The sequence below is a fragment of the Ostrea edulis genome, chromosome 7, assembly GCF_947568905.1.
Source record: "Ostrea edulis chromosome 7, xbOstEdul1.1, whole genome shotgun sequence".
NCBI lineage: Eukaryota > Metazoa > Mollusca > Bivalvia > Ostreida > Ostreidae > Ostrea > Ostrea edulis.
Genome location: NC_079170.1, coordinates 6,808,614 through 6,831,526, shown reverse-complemented (window position 1 = coordinate 6,831,526; position 22,913 = coordinate 6,808,614). Strand labels below are relative to the sequence as shown.

Here is a 22,913-nt window from a genome sequence, read left to right as displayed (position 1 = left end):
ACTTGTTAAAGTTTTTTCTTTCATTTTTCTTTACTTCTTTGTCATGCAACAAGGGCAAATGTACATTTACCATTCAAAGTTAATTCAAGGAAATGGATTAATATAAGTTGCTACAACTTGTTTCCGAATCCTGTGTGCATATTATTTATTGTGTATATATATGCTGACATATTCAAATGAAATAAAGTTTAAACTAACATAGATATTCATAAAGTCGAGGGCTTTCTTCAACATATAGCCATGGCTATGACGGAGGCGTGGTTTGTGATAGCCATGGCTATGACGGAGGCGTGGTTTGTGATAGCCGTGGCTATGACGGAGACAATAAGGCGTGGTTTGTGATAGCCGTGGCTATGACGGAGACAACAAGGCGTGGTTTGTGATAGCCGTGGCTATGGCGGAGACAATAAGGCATGGTTTGTGATATCCCTGGCTATGACGGAGACAATAAGGCGTGGTTTGTGATAGCCATGGCTATGACGGAGACAATAAGGCGTGGTTTGTGATAGCCATGGCTATGACGGAGACAATAAGGCGTGGTTTGTGACGATGACGGAGATAATAAGGCGTGGTTTGTGACGATGACGGAGACAATAAGGCGTGGTTTGTGATAGCCATGGCTATGACGGAGACAATAAGGCGTGGTTTGTAACGATGATGGAGATAATAAGGCGTGGTTTGTGACGATGACGGAGACAATAAGGCGTGGTTTGTGATGATGATGATTATCTCCCGTTATCTCTTCATTAGGTACTATCAAAAGGAATGAGAGTGGAAGGAAGCAATCGATCAGAGGATGCCAAGCCCCCACTAGAATAACCTCAAATGAAATAAAAACTTTTAGCTGTAACAAAGAAATGAAGATAGTGAAGACAAATTATTTTATATTCTTCAGGAATTCTCGTAGACTACCTCTTGCATTCACTACAAATGTCATTGGCTAATTCTCACTACATGTGCATACAAAATAGGACAAAGGTTTGGAGAACATGATCATTTTACGGACTCAGCACCACATTTAACTGTTATTTGATTACCCACTCCCCACCCATCAACGACTTCTCAGAGAAAAGAGAAAAGAAGAGAGAGAGAGAGAGAGAGAGAGAGAGAGAGAGAGAGAGAGAGAGAGAGAGAAATTTTTTTTATGCTAAACAGATCTCTAGAGACTAAGCGCCATTCTCTGAATCCCTACCTTCCGAAATTCAATTAGGTGAATGCTGGACACGAATGTCAAACAAGTAACAGTTTTGCCTATTGGTATTATAATACATAATATATAATTTTACATTTTGTTTATGTCTGTGATCCTGTACAGTAAAACATGTTCAAACAAATGATCTGCTTCTAAAAGTGAAAATATTGAATAGATCTAAAGAATACGTTCATGGACAACAAGTGGTAAATGAATAGATCCGCGCCACTGTTTAAACATGTGATCAATGGAAAGATCCGCGCCACTGTTTAAACATGTGATCAATGGAAAGATCCGCGCCACTGTTTAAACATGTGATCAATGGAAAGATCCGCGCCACTGTTTAAACATGTGATCAATGGAAAGATCCGCGCCACTGTTTAAACATGTGGACTTAGGAAGGCCTGGGAACGGCGACAAGAATATGCACTTTGTGTAGAAGTTTGTTGTGTACCACGTTTCCATCAGAGATATAGACGTCTTTGCTTTTCTCTGCCTTAAACAGAAGCTTTTAGGTGGAATTTGATTATGCTCTTTCAATATGCTACCTTCTTCATTCGTGGTGCACTTTCAGTTCGGAGTACTCGTCTACTTCCGCCTGGTGTTGTGAACATGTCGTCTTTACTGTGCAGCGCTGTTCGTGGTGACGCTTTACTGTTTTCTGACTGTGCCTGAATTCTTGCTTTTTGGATATGGTCGCCATTTAATTCTGATGCCACTCGGTGAATTCGCTGGCGTTTTTGAAGAAATTGCGATTGTTTTTCCTTTTCAGTCTCCTTCGGATCGATGTATTCATACGCGGGAGGTGGCTCCATGAAGGCACGATAGTGCATTGGATTGGACTCATACAGAGACATTTTCTTTTCTAATGTCTTGGAGTCTCTTTTCTCCAGCACTAAAAGAAAAAAAGATTGTATATGTACACATGTACGTTATAGAAGGAAAAACAAACTATTCATGTTTTTCTCTACATTTTTTATATTTTACTTTTGTTTTCGGAAGGTGCAATTTCTCAGAATGGAATGCTTATGAATAAATAAATCAGAAGGTATATCAATGAGTGACAGAAAATAAAAATAAAATAGTAGTAATCAATAGTAGTAAATATATCTGTGAAAGGTGAAGATAACGAACAGTGATCAATCTCATAACTCCTATAAGGAATACAAAACAGAGAGTTGGGCAAACACGGACCCCTGGATATACCAGAGGTGGGATCAGGTGTCTTGGGGGAGTACGTTTCTGTGTCTGTGTCCTTACTTTGTTTTATCAGTGTTTCTGTCCTTACCTTGTTTGGGGGTTTGTATCTCGAGCCTCAGTTCAGACACGTGTCTCTTCACAGGGGGTCTCGTGATCTTTGGTTTCTCCTTCAGTTTTACATTTGTTGCGAATATCACGTGGTCCACTCTCTTTTCACGACATTTACAGTTGTCTATACAGCCACTCACACTTTCCCTGAGGGAGCAGTCTGGACAACATCGAGCCCTCAGGATAGTGACCACAACGACCAATAGTATAAAACCCAAGAAGACGCTGACTGAAATAATGGCCTCCGTCTGGTCCCTAGTACAAATATACAAAATACCTTAGATGAAGTAGAAGTACAATCATGCAGATTCTTCGATTCAATTACTGATTTTAAAATCCTTCTGCTACAAAATGAAGTCTTCTCCAAACACTTTCTAAATTTGAATCCGGATAAAAATTCCACAGAATAGGATTAGGTAACAAATACATGATATATCCACGAGTCTTGATATCTACCGGTATACGTATTGGGTCTTGATAGCTACATGGATTATGTCTTGATAGCTTCATGTATTGTGTCCTGATATCTACATGTATTGTGTTGATATCTACATTATTGGGTACTGATATCTATATGTATTGTGGCTTAACATCTACATATATTGCGTCTTGATATCTATATGTAATGGGTCTTGATATCTACATGTATTGGGTCTTGATATCTACATGTAATGGGTCTTGATATCTACATGTATTGGGTCTTGATATCTACATGTAATGGGTCTTGATATCTACATGTAATGGGTCTTGATATCTACATGTAATGGGTCTTGATATCTACATGTATTGGGTCTTGATATCTACATGTATTGGGTTGTGATATCAACATGTAGAATTGGGGCTTGATATCTACTCGTAATATTGGGTCTTCATATGTACATGTTTTGGGTCTTGATATCAACATGTGTTCAGTTTTAATATTTAAATATATTATTACTAGGTTCATTGCTGACTGTTTACAAAAATCTATAGGGTTGTTAAAGTTCTATATTTACTTTAACAACTCGGCAAATTTTTGTAAACAGTGACAAGCCGAATTAGTGTTCAGTTTTTACAAGGGCATTGTATATGTAAATATATACACAATTCAAAAGACGCCCCGGACGCCAATTTGCTACTTGCCGTCTGAAGAAATGTTGCCGGAAATCACGTGATGCGTTTTATCCAATGACGGAGGTTGTTCTAGTGTGAGGATATCTACAAGCCAAACTTTGATGGCATCAGAATATACTCACCAACCAGCGCTCTGATAGCTACCGCCGCGATATCTGGACCTAAAGCTTCGTCTGGCCTCTAATTCATCAACTGTGAAATATACAATGTCATGTTGATAATTCATAATTGATGAAAATAATCCTTTTTGTGATGTTGATAAGCTTCTTTAAGCTACTGCATGATATGAAATTAGGTATACCTGAAGATCTTTTAAGTAATTCAAAAACATATCGCGATGAAAAGTAAATAAAATGTAGCGATTAATTCAATCTTTAAACAGTTCAGTGGTTTAAGATTTAAAAAAAAATGATTATGATGACAGTGACAACAATCATAATAAAAAATGTATAGATCTATTGTCGTATTTATCTAAATGCAGAGGCAACTCACATGTACTTATTGCAACCAGAAGCATCAACAACACTTGAAGACTGCCCGGCATAGCAAATGACGCCATACTTCTGACTGAAATTTGTAAGCAAAGAAATTCACAGCATGTCAATTCACACATCAGATTTATACTTCATAACTGTCTAATATAAAATTGAATGAACATGTTTTTATGCCCCCGAGATCGAAGATCGGAGGGTATATTGTTGTTTTCCTTTCTGTCACTCTGTAATTCTGTCTGAAACTTTAACCTTGTTAATAACTTTTGAACTGTAATTGCTAGAGCTCTGATATTTCACATGGGTATTCCTTGCGACAAGACCTTTCCGTGGGTACCAACATTTTTTACCCTGTGACCTTGACTTTGGAGTTTGACCCACCTCTTGCAAACTTTAACCTTTCCGTGAGTGCCAACATTTTTTACCCTGTGACCTTGACCTACTTTTTGAAAACTTTAACCTTGCTAATAACTTTTGAACAATAAGTATTAGAGCTTTGGTATTTTACATAAGTATTACTTGTGACAAGACCTTTCCGTGGGTACATTTTTGACCCTGACTTTGGAGTTTGACCTACCTCTTGAAAACTTTAACCTTGCTAATAACTTTTGAACAGCAAGTGCTAGAGCTTTCATATTGTACATGAGCATTTCTTGTTACAAGATCTTACTACTGGTATTTGTCCTTGTGACATTGGCCATCTTTAAAATTGGCCATTATCGGGGGCATTTGTGTTTCACAAACATACTTGTATCTTGTTGATAATGATTTACACTATAGGAAGGTTAGCAATGTAAATATATAGGCAGATTATTTACGTTCACTAACGTCGTCAATATGAGTTATTTCCTAGTTCAATATCTATATATGGATTTTATGCTTACGTCAGAGAAGCTCTAGAAAGTTATTTGGAGCATAAAATCTACATAAATCTGTTCTTTTCACACAATATAAATGTAAGGAAAAGATGATATCCAAACAGTGGCAAATCCAGAAATTACTGAAGGGGGTTGGTTGGTTGTATATTGTTTAACGTACCTCTCTCTAGTAAGGGGACGCCACCACTGCCAGTGAAGGGCTGCAAAATTTAGACCTATGCCCAGCGCTTACGGTCTTTGAGCAGGGAGGGATCTTTATCGTGCCGAACCTGCTGTGACACAGGACCTCACCTTTTGCGGTCTCATCCGAAGGGCCGCCCCATTTAGTCGCCTCTTACGACAAGCAAGGGTACTGAGGACCTACTCTGAATCCGATCCCTACGAAGTGAGGGGAAGGGGGAGGGGGTAAAGGTAGAGAGTCGGGGCTGTCTAAAAACCCCAAATGGGCCCAGGACGAGGCCATGGGTGCGACACAGGGGGCAAAACCCCTGGAGCTTCTGACAAAATAAGTCCTGTATCATTTTTATAACAATATGGATAATATTTTATGAGGAAGGAGACACACGCCTGGTGCTGGATCCGCCACTGGTAAACAACGGAAGAATGAAGGGATGGAGGGATGTTAATTTCTGTCTACGTGCAATCGGCTTCACCCTACACTGCCCTAATTATATGCCCATAATACGAACAACTTAGTAAAAGATATAGATGATAAAGCCAACACAAAACTGGTTTTATTTTGGTTAATACTTATAAATACGGAATTGACCATCACAAAACACGATAGTGACCTCTGTGACTAGTTATATAATAAAATCTTAAGAATGATCTAATCCTTACATTTATTTCTTACGTAGTACGGTGATTTCATAGATTATCCATTTCATAGACTTAAGTATATTTCAATCACAATTACTGTAACATGCACGTGGTTTTTACAAGTCCCTGTATAGTGCATTAGTAACTTGTTCTGTATTTACAAGTCCCTGTATAGTACATTAGTAACTTGTTCTGTATTTACAAGTCCCTGTATAGTACATTAGTAACTTGTTCTGTATTTACAAGTCCCTGTATAGTACATTAGTAACTTGTTCTGTATTTACAAGTCCCTGTATAGTACATTAGTAACTTGTTCTGTATTTACAAGTCCCTGTATAGTACATTAGTAACTTGTTCTGTGTTTACAAGTCCCTGTATAGTACATTAGTAACTTGTTCTGTGTTTACAAGTCCCTGTATAGTACATTAGTAACTTGTTCTGTGTTTACAAGTCCCTGTATAGTACATTAGTAACTTGTTCTGTATTTACAAGTCCCTGTATAGTACATTAGTAACTTGTTCTGTGTTTACAAGTCCCTGTATAGTACATTAGTAACTTGTTCTGTGTTTACAAGTCCCTGTATAGTACATTAGTAACTTGTTCTGTGTTTACAAGTCCCTGTATAGTACATTAGTAACTTGTTCTGTATTTACAAGTCCCTGTATAGTACATTAGTAACTTGTTCTGTGTTTACAAGTCCCTGTATAGTACATTAGTAACTTGTTCTGTGTTTAGTAATGTACACATGTAAATCACTTATTCGTAGTAAAATAAGATATCGTAGAAAACCTTACCTGTATGAGCTCAGAAAATTACAGAAATCATCTAGTGACAACAGGCAATGTACTCTAATGGTCTCTAAGTTTGTTCTTTTTTTGTTTATCCTTATAGCCCTTAGTCAAACTAAAATATTGACAGACATTTAAATGTGGTGGGATTATGCTTGTAAATTTGTATTTAAATATCAGAATGACTTTTGATCAATTTAAAATCCACCTCTTTTGAAGAATCAACCGATTCGTCATAAGCAGTGGCGGATCCAGGATTCTACAAACAGGAAACACAGCACGGCGATCAATCGTATCACATACAACACACCCATCCGAAAAACATGCTACGGTATACCTACAGTTCTCCTGTCAGAGAACGAGAGAGGATGTGCAATATACCATGGTAACCGAAAATGACATGTATTAGTAAAGGCCTTTTAATTTGGTTTATGATATCTTATATGATTTACAGGAAAGATCAACACGGGTACATTTGTCAGAATATAAACTCTGTCGCACAGTAAACACATGCAGTTCAGACTGAACTGGTGGGCGTGGTGTAGGAGTGTGGAATACCGCAAGCAATATGTTCTAAAAGCAGGGTCTAAATCACGTGGTTTTGTCTCGGACTAGAATGACATTCTGTCGTTGTATAAAACGCGTCATGTAAATGAAAATGTGACGGTAACGAACGGTCATCAATCTCCTAAATCTTTTATGGAATATAAAATTAAGAGCTGGGTAATTTGGGTAAACACGGAGCCCTGGATATACCAGAGGTGGGATCAGATGCTTACGAGTGAGCACCCCTTGTTGAAAGGTCACACCCGCCATCTTGATCAGGTAAACGGAGTAATCCGTAGTCAAAATCAGTGTGTAAAGAACGACCTAACAATTGGTATAAATCTAAATTATACGAGAAATAGCACAATATAGACGTCAACATGACGTCCAGAACATCTTTTTTATACATATCTGTTGAACAAATTCGTCCTCGACAAAATAAACCACTTATTAGGTTTGTTACTGACTGTCTACTGAAATTTGTGGGGTTGTTAAAGTCTATAGAAGACAAGGCTTCATCTCGCCTTCTAGCAGAGACCCCACAAATTTTCTGCAGATAGTCAATAACGAATCTAATATAAGTTTATATTGAATAAAGAATGATATGACAACATGAGCTTAACATGTGTACTCTCATTTTTATTTTGAAATATCAATAAAAGTACAAAAGAGAGACATGTACAGTAATGAGTATATCTAGGCAGTAATTTGTTAATATTTATAATTGCACTTCATTAAAGTTCTTCTTTTATTATGTTCTCTTCTTTTAATAAAATTTCTTCCGTGACGTCTTCTAAATATGGCGGCAGCTTATCACTGGCACAGCGGAAGCCCAGATTTACTGCGGAGCTGTCGGGGGTGTTCTGACTCCGAGCATCACATCTATAGCGGTAGCAGTAATTCTACAGAGAGAATAGTAAACGTGCTAAAATATCTAAAAACCAATTCTACAGAGAGAAGAGTAAACGTGCTAAAATATCTAAAAACCAATTCTACAGAGAGAAGAGTAAACGTGCTAAAATATCTAAAAACCAATTCTACAGAGAGAAGAGTAAATGTGCTAAAATATCTAAAAACCAATTCTCTTGTCTATTCCCCTTTTATGATAGTATTTCAACGTATACATTTATTATATCTTCAAAGCAATGTGCATGCATCAGGGTAATGGTAGAGACTTAATAATGTAACCTTCCTGTGTGCATGCCTCAGGGTAATGGTATAGACTTAATAATGTAACCTTCCTCTACACTGTACAAACGAATACTACGTGTCAATTATGACGCTATGAAACGTTGTCTGCCTACCTTAAGCAGAGACATACATGAATAATTATAATGTTATATACATGTAATTTATCTCTGCTCACCTTAAGCAGAGACATATATGTATAATTATAATGTTATATAATTTATCTCGCTCACCTTAAGCGCGATGCACATAATTTGCCTCAAATCCAAATCTGTTCATATTGACCATGAACAGTTCAAAAGTCTGTTCATTTCTTAAATGTGATGTTTTGATAGCGCACTATGTATTTGTAACTTCACAACTAAACAATGATCTGTCGTTTGAATAGTGATTGGTTTATTTCGATGTTTGTAATGTCACAAGACTTTCCTAATCGTATCATTGCATCTAGATTTTAGAATATTTTCTGAGAGAAATCATGATGAAATAAAAAATAAACGTCAACAATCGCTTGGGAGAACTGTGAACCCCTTTCATTGGTATCTTGCAGTCTTAGAAATAAAAACTTACTTTATGGCACATAAAGGATCCCCCTTTTTTAACTCTATCTGTTCCAAACCTTGGACCTTTCTGAAAGAACAAACAGAAAACAAGTTATTTAATGACACACTTACTACAAACAAACTTTTTTCAAAAATGATGAAAATAAAAACCAAATTTATGTTTTTATTAATTAGTAGAATTAATACAATTTACCATATGGAATATAATTTATTCCCATGATTTTTCAATGAAGTCAAAAACAGAGGGGAAAATTTGTATAGAGTTACATGTATATGGTATGGGGTAATATATTTCAACTTTAAACATCATGGAAAATTTCGAAGTCAATTAAGGAATTTCATATTAGTACTACATGTAATTACAACCAATTAAACTACGCCAAACATACATATACATCAAATCATGCATCCATTTTTTTGTTTTTATCAAGTGTCCTTAAGTCATAATTTTCATTTTGCTCAACAGAAATGAAAAAAAAAGATGATTTGAAAAATTGTGTAACGTGATGACTAACAGAGTTTTATGGGTAACTGATACGGCATCTTTTGAAAAAACACAACAACTCAAAGCCTAACTCAAACTGAATTCTAGAAAATACAACAACTCAAAGCCTCGCTCAAACTGAATTCTAGAAAATACACAACTCAAAGCCTCACTCAAACTGAATTTTAGACAAGAGGTACTGTGAGCAATGCTCACTAAGAATACCCCCCGCTTACCCCAATCTCCCAAAGGATGTTGGTAATAGGTATAAACTACATATACCTTTTTTCTGAGTGTAAAAAACAAATGGCATGACAAACCAAACCATATTGCTACTTCAATGTCCAGTGCGCGTGACCTTTGACCTTTTGACCCCAAAATCGATAGGGAACATCTTCATCTCATGGGTAGTCCATATGTATGATATGGTGACTGTAGGTGGAAAGGATAACGCTTTAGAGCCCGGAAACCATATTGCTATTTCGATGTCCAGTGTGCTTGACCTTTGACCTTTTGACCCCAAAATTGATAGGGAACATCTTCATCCCATGGGTAGTCCATATGTATGATATGGTGACTGTAGGTGGAAAGGATAACGCTTTAGAGCCCGGAAACCATATTGCTACTTCGATGTCCAGTGCGCGTGACCTTTGACCTTTTGACCCCAAAATCAATAGGGAACATCTTCATCCCATGGGTAGTCCATATGTATGATATGGTGACTGTAGTTGGAAAGGATAACGCTTTAGAGCCCGGAAACCATATTGCTACTTCGATGTCCAGTGTGCTTGACCTTTGACCTTTTGACCCCAAAATCGATAGGGAACATCTTCATCCCATGGGTAGTCCATATATATGATATGGTGATGGTAGGTGGAAAGGATAATGCTTTAGAGCCCGGAAACCATTGCGTCTTCAGACGGACGGACGGACAACCCGATTCCAGTATACCCTCCCCCCACAACTTGTTGCGGGGGGTATAAAAATACACACAACAACTCAAAGCCTCACTCAAACTGAATTCTAGAAAATACACACAACTCAAAGCCTCACTCAAACTGAATTCTAGAAAATACACAACGACTCAAAGCCTCACTCAAATTGAATTCTAGAAAAATACACAACAACTCAAAGCCTCACTCAAACTGAATTCTAGAAAAATACACAACAACTCAAAGCCTCACTCAAATTGAATTCTAGAAAAATACACAACAACTCAAAGCCTCACTCAAACTGAATTCTAGAAAAATACACAACAACTCAAAGCCTCACTCAAACTGAATTCTAGAAAATACAACAACAACTCAAAGCCTCACTCAAACTGAATTCTAGAAAATACAACAACAACTCAAAGCCTCACTCAAACTGAATTCTAGAAAATACAACAACACCTCAAAGCCTCACTCAAACTGAATTCTAGAAAATACACACAACAACTCAAAGCCTCACTCAAACTGAATTCTAGAAAATACACAACTCAAAGCCTCACTCAAACTGAATTCTAAAAAAAATACACAACAACTCAAAGCCTCACTCAAACTGAATTCTAGAAAATAAACAACAACTCAAAGCCTCACTCAAACTGAATTCTAGAAAATACTAGCTCTTCTGGCCTGGATTTCTCAAACAAAACTTAAATCAAAACTTGGACTTAGTTCGAGATTTTACTCAAATTTGGACTGTTCAACTACTGAATAAGAAAACCCAAATTCAAGTTTGAGATTTTTTCATGAAATCCAAACCTGGCCAGCATAAATATCATACAAACATTTTGTGCTAAGAAAAAATAATCTCCACTCACTGGGTTTTTCTTGGGTGTTGGGGTAAACTTGGTCTCCCACCAATCTTGTGTCCACTCCCAAACATTACCTATGATATTTTTCACACCCAATATGTTTTGTTCTGGAAATTCTGTTACCTGAAAGGAAAGTTTTTATTAGTTAGACAACCTCTTACGAGTACAAGAGTAAGGCTTCCTCTGTAGTTGATTAGATGTAGATAAATTCTATTACACGATGGTTAACTAAGAAAAACGATTTCTGTGCAGGATAACTTTAGAAATTACTTCCACAAAGGCAGACATGGAATAAGTACTGTGTAACAGTATGTCATTATACATGGCTACATATCACAATTACTTTAGTTAATTTAGTAATCACACTGAGCACAGTATATTCTTTATTATATGATTGATTGATCCCTTTTTGATATTGACATTGATTTGCCAGTATCAGCAGCCTTTCTCACCAATTCAAAAGTCTTACTTTTATCTATAAATCACTAATCACCAACTGAAAATTGATATCACTAGATCTGTGCACTTGCCTATTGATGTGGACAGCTGATTTATCCATATCAGGTATTTACATATACATGTATTATAAGAAATTCTTACTATAGTGTAATATAAGTAATATAGAGTGAACATCTTACTGTAGTGTAATATAAGTAATCTATAGTGAACATCTTACTGTAGTGTAATATAAGTAATGTATAGTGAACATCTTACTGTAATGTAATATAAGTAATCTACAGTGAACATCTTACTGTAATGTAATATAAGTAATCTATAATGAAGATCTTACTGTAATGTAATATAAGTAATCTACAGTGAACATCTTACTGTAGTGTAATATAAGTAATCTATAGTGAACATCTTACTGTAGTGTAATATAAGTAATGTATAGTGAACATCTTACTGTAATGTAATATAAGTAATCTATAGTGAAGATCTTACTGTAGTGTAATATAAGTAATGTATAGTGAACATCTTACTGTAATGTAATATAAATAATCTACAGTGAACATCTTACTGTAATGTAATATAAGTAATCTATAATGAAGATCTTACTGTAATGTAATATAAGTAATCTACAGTGAACATCTTACTGTAGTGTAATATAAGTAATCTATAGTGAACATCTTACTGTAGTGTAATATAAGTAATCTAGAGTGAACATCTTACTGTAGTGTAATATAAGTAATCTACAGTGAACATCTTACTGTAATGTAATATAAGTAATCTACAGTGAACATCTTACTGTAGTGTAATGTAAGTAATCTACAGTGAACATCTTACTGTAATGTAATATAAGTAATATACAGTGAACATCTTACTGTAGTGTAATGTAAGTAATCTATAGTGAACATCTTACTGTAATGTAATATAAGTAATCTATAGTGAACATCTTACTGTAGTGTAATATAAGTAATATACAGTGAACATCTTACTGTAGAGTAATATAAGTAATCTATAGTGAACATCTTACTGTAGTGTAATGTAAGTAATATATAGTGAACATTTTACTGTAATGTAATATAAGTAATCTATAGTGAACATCTTACTGTAATGTAATATAAGTAATCTATAGTGAACATCTTACTGTAATGTAATATAAGTAATCTATAGTGAACATCTTACTGTAGTGTAATATAAGTAATCTATAGTGAACATTTTACTGTAGAGTAATATAAGTAATATACAGTGAACATCTTACTGTAGTGTAATATAAGTAATGTATAGGGAACATCTTACTGTAATGTAATATAAGTAATCTACAGTGAACATCTTACTGTAGTGTAATATAAGTAATCTATAGTGAACATCTTACTGTAGTGTAATATAAGTAATCTATAGTGAACATCTTACTGTAGTGTAATATAAGTAATCTATAGTGAACATCTTACTGTAGTGTAATGTAAGTAATCTATAGTGAACATCTTACTGTAATGTAATATAAGTAATCTATAGTGAACATCTTACTGTAATGTAATATAAGTAATCTACAGTGAACATCTTACTGTAGTGTAATGTAAGTAATCTATAGTGAACATCTTACTGTAATGTAATATAAGTAATCTACAGTGAACATCTTACTGTAGTGTAATGTAAGTAATCTACAGTGAACATCTTACTGTAGTGTAATATAAGTAATCTACAGTGAACATCTTACTGTAGTGTAATATAAGTAATCTACAGTGAACATCTTACTGTAGTGTAATATAAGTAATCTACAGTGAACATCTTACTGTAGTGTAATATAAGTAATCTACAGTGAACATCTTACTGTAGTGTAATATAAGTAATCTACAGTGAACATCTTACTGTAGTGTAATATAAGTAATCTACAGTGAACATCTTACTGTAGTGTAATATAAGTAATCTACAGTGAACATCTTACTGTAGTGTAATATAAGTAATCTACAGTGAACATCTTACTGTAGTGTAATATAAGTAATCTATAGTGAACATCTTATTGTAATATAAGTAATCTATAATGAACACCTTACTGTAGAGTAATATAAGTAATCTACAGTGAACATTTTACTGTAGAGTAATATAAGTAATCTATAGTGAACATCTTACTGTAGTGTAATATAAGTAATCTATAGTGAACATCTTACTGTAGTGTAATATAAGTAATCTACAGTGAACATCTTACTGTAGTGTAATATAAGTAATCTATTGTGAACATCTTACTGTAGTGTAATATAAGTAATATACAGTGAACATCTTACTGTAGTGTAATATAAGCAATCTATAGTGAACATCTTACTGTAATGTAATATAAGTAATCTACAGTGAACATCTTACTGTAATGTAATATAAGTAATCTACAGTGAACATCTTACTGTAGTGTAATATAAGTAATCTATAGTGAACATCTTACTGTAATGTAATATAAGTAATCTACAGTGAACATTTTACTGTAGAGTAATATAAGCAATCTATAGTGAACATCTTACTGTAGTGTAATATAAGTAATCTACAGTGAACATCTTACTGTAATGTAATATAAGTAATCTATAGTGAACATCTTACTGTAGTGTAATGTAAGTAATCTATAGTGAACATATTACTGTAGAGTAATATAAGTAATCTATAGTGAACATCTTATTGTAATATAAGTAATCTATAATGAACACCTTACTGTAGAGTAATATAAGTAATCTACAGTGAACATTTTACTGTAGAGTAATATAAGCAATCTATAGTGAACATCTTACTGTAGTGTAATATAAGTAATCTATAGTGAACATCTTACTGTAGTGTAATATAAGTAATCTATAGTGAACATCTTACTGTAGTGTAATATAAGTAATCTACAGTGAACATCTTACTGTAGTGTAATATAAGTAATCTATAGTGAACATATTACTGTAGAGTAATATAAGTAATCTATAGTGAACATCTTATTGTAATATAAGTAATCTATAATGAACACCTTACTGTAGAGTAATATAAGTAATCTACAGTGAACATTTTACTGTAGAGTAATATAAGTAATCTATAATGAACATCTTACTGTAGTGTAATATAAGTAATCTACAGTGAACATCTTACTGTATTGTAATATAAGTAATCTACAGTGAACATCTTACTGTAGTGTAATATAAGTAATCTACAGTGAACATCTTACTGTAATGTAATATAAGTAATCTACAGTGAACATCTTACTGTAATGTAATATAAGTAATCTACAGTGAACATCTTACTGTAGTGTAATATAAGTAATCTATAGTGAACATCTTACTGTAGTGTAATATAAGTAATATACAGTGAACATCTTACTGTAATGTAATATAAGTAATCTATAGTGAACATCTTACTGTAGTGTAATATAAGTAATCTATAGTGAACATCTTACTGTAATGTAATATAAGTAATATACAGTGAACATCTTACTGTAGTGTAATATAAGTAATCTACAGTGAACATCTTACTGTAGTGTAATATAAGTAATCTATAGTGAACATCTTACTGTAATGTAATATAAGTAATCTACAGTGAACATCTTACTGTAATGTAATATAAGTAATCTATAGTGAACATCTTACTGTAATGTAATATAAGTAATCTACAGTGAACATCTTACTGTAATGTAATATAAGTAATCTATAGTGAACATCTTACTGTAATGTAATATAAGTAATCTACAGTGAACATCTTACTGTAGTGTAATATAAGTAATCTACAGTGAACATCTTACTGTAGTGTAATATAAGTAATCTATAATGAACATCTTACTGTAGTGTAATATAAGCAATCTATAGTGAACATCTTACTGTAGTGTAATATAAGTAATCTATAGTGAACATCTTACTGTAGTGTAATATAAGTAATCTACAGTGAACATCTTACTGTAATGTAATATAAGTAATATACAGTGAACATCTTACTGTAGTGTAATATAAGTAATGTATAGTGAACATCTTACTGTAGAGTAATATAAGTAATCTATAGTGAACACCTTACTGTAATGTAATATAAGTAATCTATAATGAAGATCTTACTGTAATGTAATATAAGTAATCTACAGTGAACATCTTACTGTAGTGTAATATAAGTAATCTATAGTGAACATCTTACTGTAGTGTAATATAAGTAATCTATAGTGAACATCTTACTGTAGTATAATATAAGTAATCTACAGTGAACATCTTACTGTAATGTAATATAAGTAATATAGAATGAACATCTTACTGTAGTGTAAAATAAGTAATCTACAGTGAACATCTTACTGTAATGTAATATAAGTAATCTACAGTGAACACCTTACTGTAATGTAATATAAGTAATCTATAATGAAGATCTTACTGTAGTGTAATATAAGTAATCTACAGTGAACATCTTACTGTAATGTAATATAAGCAATCTATAGTGAACATCTTACTGTAGTGTAATATAAGTAATCTATAGTGAACATCTTACTGTAGTGTAATATAAGCAATCTATAGTGAACATCTTACTGTAGTGTAATATAAGTAATCTATAGTGAACATCTTACTGTAGTGTAATATAAGTAATCTACAGTGAACATCTTACTGTAGTGTAATATAAGTAATTTACAGTGAACATCTTACTGGGGCTGTAGTGTAATATCCATCACTAGCTGTGTTTTCTGAGGGAAATTTTCCATGCCATATATTCATCCAATGTTTCCCTTTAGGTTCCTCCTTGTTCCCCCAGGGAAAGAGCCTGTAACACATTATGATTTGACAGATTAGATATCAAGTTCGTACATTGTTCCCCTAGGGAAAGATCCTGTAATTTATTATGATTAATGGATGATTTTTTTTTTTTTTTTACATCCTATCAAGAAATTTTTCACTCATATTGAAATGTCACCAGCTGCTGATGAAGTACTACAAATTTAGACATATGCTTAGCGCTCAGGGTCGTAGCAGTGAGGGTTCTTTATTGTGCCAAAGCCTGCCGTACCTAGGGACCTTTGTTTTTAAGGTGATATCTGAAAGACCCATGATTCTCACTTCCACATTATGATTTTACGTTTTACATGAGTTTATAACTAAGCATGACTACATTAATCCCAGACAGAGAGAATACTGGGACAAAGATGACATCATCTAAATAGAAATTTTAAGACACATTCTTCTGAATGAGTTATCCAATTGTATTTACTGCACACACAGAAATAGAAGATGTTCTTGCCTTGATTTGAGATTGCCTTTACATGTCCGCTCAAACTCCGCCTCTGTGGGCAGTCTTTTGCCTGCCCACTCACAATACTTGACAGCATCATTCCAAGATACATGGACAACAGGGTGATCCATTCTACACAAAGGACAAACAAATCACATTATTTTCAAGAAAGATGTCTCGATTTTTTTTACACATAGGAAAACTTGATCAATGCAAAAGACAGCACTGTTTTGCTTTCTGAAAAATAGGAATGCTTGTAATAAATAGATGTGTTTACATAATTCTACAGTTTGCCCTGAAAATGTCTCTATTTTGACAAGTGACCTTGACCTGTATCAGTCACATAGTTTTGACCTTTACCTTTCAATTCATCACTATGAAAGACTATATATTACATAGATATTGTATAGTCCAAAAATTATGAATAATGTCAAAGTTGATGACAAACCAAAAAAAATATGTCCTCCGATATTCGATCCAATATCTCTAGATATCCAGGGGATTACAAAGGACTATAATTATAACATCTCTAGATATCCAGATGATACAGACGACTATAATTATAATATCTCTAGATATCCAGATAATACAGATGACTATAATTATAATATCTCTAGATATCCAGATAATACAGACGACTATAATTATAATATCTCTAGATATCCTGATAATACAGACGACTATAATTATAATATCTCTAGATATCCTGATGATACAGACGACTATAATTATAATATCTCTAAATATCCAGATAATACAGACGACTATAATTATAATATCTCTAGATATCCAGATAATACAGACGACTATAATTATAATATCTCTAGATATCCAGATGACACAGAGTAGATAATTATAGTATCTCTAGATATCCAGATACAGAGGACTATAATTATAATATCTCTAGATATCCAGATACAGAGGACTATAATTATAATATCTCTAGATATCCAGATACAGAGGACTATAATTATAATATCTCTAGATATCCTGATAACACAGAGGACTGTAATTATAATATCTCTAGATATCCAGATGACACAGAGGACTATAATTATAATATCTCTAGATATCCAGATAATACAGATGACTATAATTATAATATCTCTAGATATCCAGATGATACAGACGACTATAATTATAATATCTCTAGATATCCAGATAATACAGACGACTATAATTATAATATCTCTAGATATCCAGATAATACAGATGACTATAATTATAATATCTCTAGATATCCTGATGACACAGAGGACTATAATTATAATATCTCTAGATATCCAGATAATACAGATGACTATAATTATAATATCTCTAGATATCCAGATAATACAGATGACTATAATTATAATATCTCTAGATATCCAGATAATACAGATGACTATAATTATAATATCTCTAGATATCCAGATAATACAGATGACTATAATTATAATATCTCTAGATATCCAGATACAGAGGACTATAATTATAATATCTCTAGATATCCAGATGATTTCTAAGGAGTATAATTATAACATCTCTAGATATCCACATACAGAGGACTATAATTATAATATCTCTAGATATTGATCGCAGACTTACATATCTTTAATGGAGGTATCTGGTCCATTGGGATGTCGCCAATCCGCTCCATTAACCGGGATCCACCAGGGGGCAGCAGCAACCTAGACAAATCCAAGGACATCTTGTGTTATCTAGTGTTTAAATTGAGATTCAATACAATTATTGATAGTGTGAGGTCAGTGTGATGTTTTTCCTACCTGTGAAGTACAACATGCACCTGAGGCCTGGAGTGTGAGATTAATAGTGCACTTTAAGATTAACTATGTACTAAGAAAATGCCACTAATGGTTTTATCGTATGACTGAATAAACAAGATAATTAAAACTGACTACTGTAGTACTAGAGCCTTAGAAATGATAGCAGGTCAGCCATTTTTATAGACATTCTAGTGCACTGCAAGACCTAGACAAAAGTCATTATAGATACGCCAGTTTCTGTTTATCATACACTGTATCACTAATTAAATGATTTAAAACATTGAAACCTGTGCTGCTAGAACTCACCCAATGATACCTGTTTGGGGATCTTTGATGTTACGATAATTCCACAGTTGTTTTTCCGGTTTGTGATAGAAGCTACTCTTTCTTTACAATGAATTTGTTTGTGATAGAAGCTACTCTTTCTTTACAATGAATTTGTTTGTGATAGAAGCTACTCTTTCTTTACAATGAATTTGTTTGTGATAGAAGCTACTCTTTCTTTACAATGAATTTGTTTGTGATAGAAGCTACTCTTTCTTTACAATGAATTTGTTTGTGATAGAAGTTACTCTTTCTTTACAATGAATTTATTTTTCCGGTTTGTGATAGAAGTTACTCTTTCTTTACAATGAATTTGTTTTTCCGGTTTGTGATAGAAGTTACTCTTTCTTTACAATGAATTTGTTTTTCCGGTTTGTGATAGAAGTTACTCTTTCTTTACAATGAATTTGTTTTTCCGGTTTGTGATAGAAGTTACTCTTTCTTTACAATGAATTTGTTGTTTTTCCGGTTTGTGATAGAAGTTACTCTTTCTTTACAATGAATTTATTTTTCCGGTTTGTGATAGAAGTTACTCTTTCTTTACAATGAATTTGTTTTTCCGGTTTGTGATAGAAGTTACTCTTTCTTTACAATGAATTTGTTTTTCCGGTTTGTGATAGAAGTTACTCTTTCTTTACAATGAATTTGTTTTTCCGGTTTGTGATAGAAGTTACTCTTTCTTTACAATGAATTTGTTGTTTTTCCGGTTTGTGATAGAAGTTACTCTTTCTTTACAATGAATTTGTTTGTGATAGAAGCTACTCTTTCTTTACAATGAATTGGTTTGTGATAGAAGTTACTCTTTCTTTACAATGAATTGGTTTGTGATAGAAGTTACTCTTTCTTTACAATGAATTGGTTTGTGATAGAAGTTACTCTTTCTTTACAATGAATTTGTTTGTGATAGAAGTTACTCTTTCTTTACAATGAATTGGTTTGTGATAGAAGTTACTCTTTCTTTACAATGAATTTGTTTGTGATAGAAGTTACTCTTTCTTTACAATGAATTTGTTTGTGATAGAAGCTACTCTTTCTTTACAATGAATTTGTTTGTGATAGAAGTTACTCTTTCTTTACAATGAATTGGTTTGTGATAGAAGTTACTCTTTCTTTACAATGAATTTGTTTGTGATAGAAGTTACTCTTTCTTTACAATGAATTGGTTTGTGATAGAAGTTACTCTTTCTTTACAATGAATTGGTTTGTGATAGAAGTTACTCTTTCTTTACAATGAATTGGTTTGTGATAGAAGTTACTCTTTCTTTACAATGAATTTGTTTGTGATAGAAGTTACTCTTTCTTTACAATGAATTTGTACTAGATAGTCAAGAGAGACAGAATTTTATTGCGTGACCAAAAAAATTAAAATCAATATCGTATAGATTTTGAAATTCCAAATTCCTTTTGGCCCAATGTTGGATTAATCAGAGTGTTATATTCACTTTGAAGGTTATAGAGCTGCAATAATGTAGCTCTATCCGATTGTTTTTATTCTGACATTCAAAAAAAAAAAAAAAATCGGAGAGGGTTACATTATTGCAGCTATTTGAAGGTACAGATGAACATAAGGTTCTATTTTGTTGGATCTGAGCCAATAAAAAAGAATTACTCAATCATACAATAAAAAACAATATTATGTGTCACACAGTACTAAAAAAGGATTCATTGTTTATATTCTATGGAGCTTGGTCTCCCTGTAGAAATGATATTCTATTCATATCATGATGAAAACAGCCTAATAAATTTATGTATGGGGTTAAAGTTTACCATAGCTTTGTGTCACCTGCAGGTGCTTTATAGTAAGAGTAGGACTTGTCACACACACACAGACAGACAGACAAGATGCCAGAGAGATGGACAGAGAGACAGACACATGACAAATCGACCTCTATGCGTCTTTCTGGCTTTGCGGGTCACACAGTAAAATCTCCACTCAAAATGGAATTAGCCCAGTGCAGTGGAAATTTATTCTTCTTTATTGTGCCAAATCGAAACTATTGTAACAATTAAATCAGATAATTAAAAAACCTGGAAATATTTCATTGTCAGAGATCCTTTCCATGATAGTAATCTAATGTAGGGACACTGTAGAATAATTTAAATTCATTGGGGCCAATTTCCATTGATTGCCTGATGCCAAGATTCCGTAAACAGATTCACAATTGTAATGGTTGAATTCTGTACGTGTACCACATAAATTTTGTACATTGTGTTTTCTCCATTTGTGGGATAGGGGTTCCCACAAAATCTACAAAAATTGAGCTCCCACAAATATGATGACTACACAGCAGGCTTGAAAGTCGTATTGAAAAAGTTCAGTTTGCATTCAGTTGTTTCTATAGAAACCAAGGAAAATTAAGACACAAATGCCTGAAAATTTTAGGGAAAAATTAATATAAGGAAATGTCAAAAAGTGTGGATAAAACCTTCGAGATGGAGATATTCATTTCAATTTGTCATGCTAGGGCAAACAAAATGTTTCTATGATTTTTATAGGATATAAATCTATGATTTGTTAGTGCTTTCAATTACTTACCGACTGGGTTACATTTTTGAGAATTTCTTCACTCACATAATTCTCAAGGCAGAATGAATTTCCAAAACTTTCTGCCTGTAGAAAAAAAAGTTCAACTGATTATTCATCTTTCATACACTTAAAACATGCTTTAATATTTTCCCCAATAGATTATATAGAGGATACCTGGGCCATACTGTTGAGCCATAAAAGTTGCTCTGTAGATACCCCGGGACTACTTTAACTAAATCATGACATCACAATTTACTTACATTTTTAAAAATAACCAGGTGATTGTGACATCTGTTTACGTTGTTAGACACCTTTATACGACCAAAAATGTCAACATTTAATGTCACAATATATATAAGCACTCCTATACTTAGATCTCATTGGTCCTCCGAAGCTCTGACACTTATATTTCAAATGCCTTCAATCATTGCACAGAAGCAGAGTGCACCTTGCCAGCTTGGTCGGCTTTACCTCGTACTGACCTTGGACAGGCGTATTTACGATTTTCAGTCAATAACCTTTTAAGTAAAACATACTGTAGATTCCTAAATGTACACGAGGAATTTATCATTGTGTAAATTCGTGAGACGCATCACTTACGAAATAAAATTACTCGTTTTTAATTTTCTGTTGCTAAAATACATGCAAAATCTCTTGATTGACAGACGACACGCGAATTCATGTTCACACGATTTGATGTATACAAGGTATTTCACCATATTTAAGTACTGGCGTAAAATTACTAAGGGATCTACAGTACTTTGATATTATATAGTAATGACCACACATTATGTTAATTTCAGTATACAAAATAAAAGCTAATGGCAGTTATCGTGGTTATAATGAAACTGTTTCTGGAGATGCGTTATAAATGTTACAAACGTCTGTAGTTCTTTAGGGGTGATTTCAAATGATATTTTTATTTATGAACATAAAACAATTTGATACCTCTGTCACATAATTTGTGTCCTCCACAAATCTCTGAAACTCCGCGTTACTGACTTCGTGTTTGTCGAGGTAAAACGAATCCACGGTGACTTTTCTGGCAGGCCCCTCCCCGTCCACGGGGAACACTGGCTCGTTCGTACCCATGGTGAATGTAGCGCGTTCTATGAACAACATCTCGTTGGTCCTTGAAAGATCAGATATGTCAAAAATGTCTTTGACAGACTTGTCACCTGGTTGTTCGTCATTGGAGTGTTCTGAGGAATCTCGACTTGCTGAGCATCCGCATCCTGATTTTTTGGAATCCCCCTCGCACTGACTAGAATCTTCGTCACATGTTTGACAAGAAGTATGCAGGAAAAGTGAAAGTAGAAGTATACAAGCAATGTATTTTTCCATCTTGTGTCTTTAAGTTGCGATACACGAAATTGAAATGATTAAATACGCCGAAAGCTATTTAGTAAATTGAATTAATATATATTTACTCAATTCACTGGACCGTTACTGAAGTGAAGTTCCATAATCTAACCATCAACG

General features: G+C 33.6%; 2 protein-coding genes across 3 annotated transcripts; both read right to left on the bottom strand.

Annotated features, from left to right (window-relative positions):
- Positions 1–831: 831 nt before the first annotated feature.
- On the bottom strand, positions 832–4,293 carry LOC125653933 (uncharacterized). The gene is made up of 4 exons (XM_048883616.2): positions 4,106–4,293; positions 3,736–3,805; positions 2,481–2,755; positions 832–2,087 (listed from the first exon to the last, which is right to left on the bottom strand). Exons 1-4 carry the CDS (start codon positions 4,224–4,226, stop codon positions 1,729–1,731), a joined length of 825 nt encoding a protein of 274 aa, XP_048739573.2. The 5' UTR covers positions 4,227–4,293; the 3' UTR covers positions 832–1,728.
- Positions 4,294–7,753: 3,460 nt separating this feature from the next.
- LOC125653931 (formylglycine-generating enzyme-like) lies at positions 7,754–22,775 on the bottom strand. Of its 2 annotated transcripts, XM_056143144.1 has the most exons (8): positions 22,380–22,775; positions 21,441–21,515; positions 18,402–18,484; positions 16,824–16,946; positions 16,235–16,349; positions 11,172–11,288; positions 8,894–8,953; positions 7,754–8,037 (listed from the first exon to the last, which is right to left on the bottom strand). In XM_056143144.1, the coding sequence occupies exons 1-8, from the start codon at positions 22,773–22,775 to the stop codon at positions 7,870–7,872; spliced, it is 1,137 nt and encodes a 378-aa protein (XP_055999119.1). In that variant the 3' UTR covers positions 7,754–7,869. The 2 variants fall into 2 exon arrangements, with proteins under 2 accessions (XP_055999119.1, XP_055999120.1); XM_056143145.1 differs by lacking the exon at positions 21,441–21,515.
- Positions 22,776–22,913: the final 138 nt, after the last annotated feature.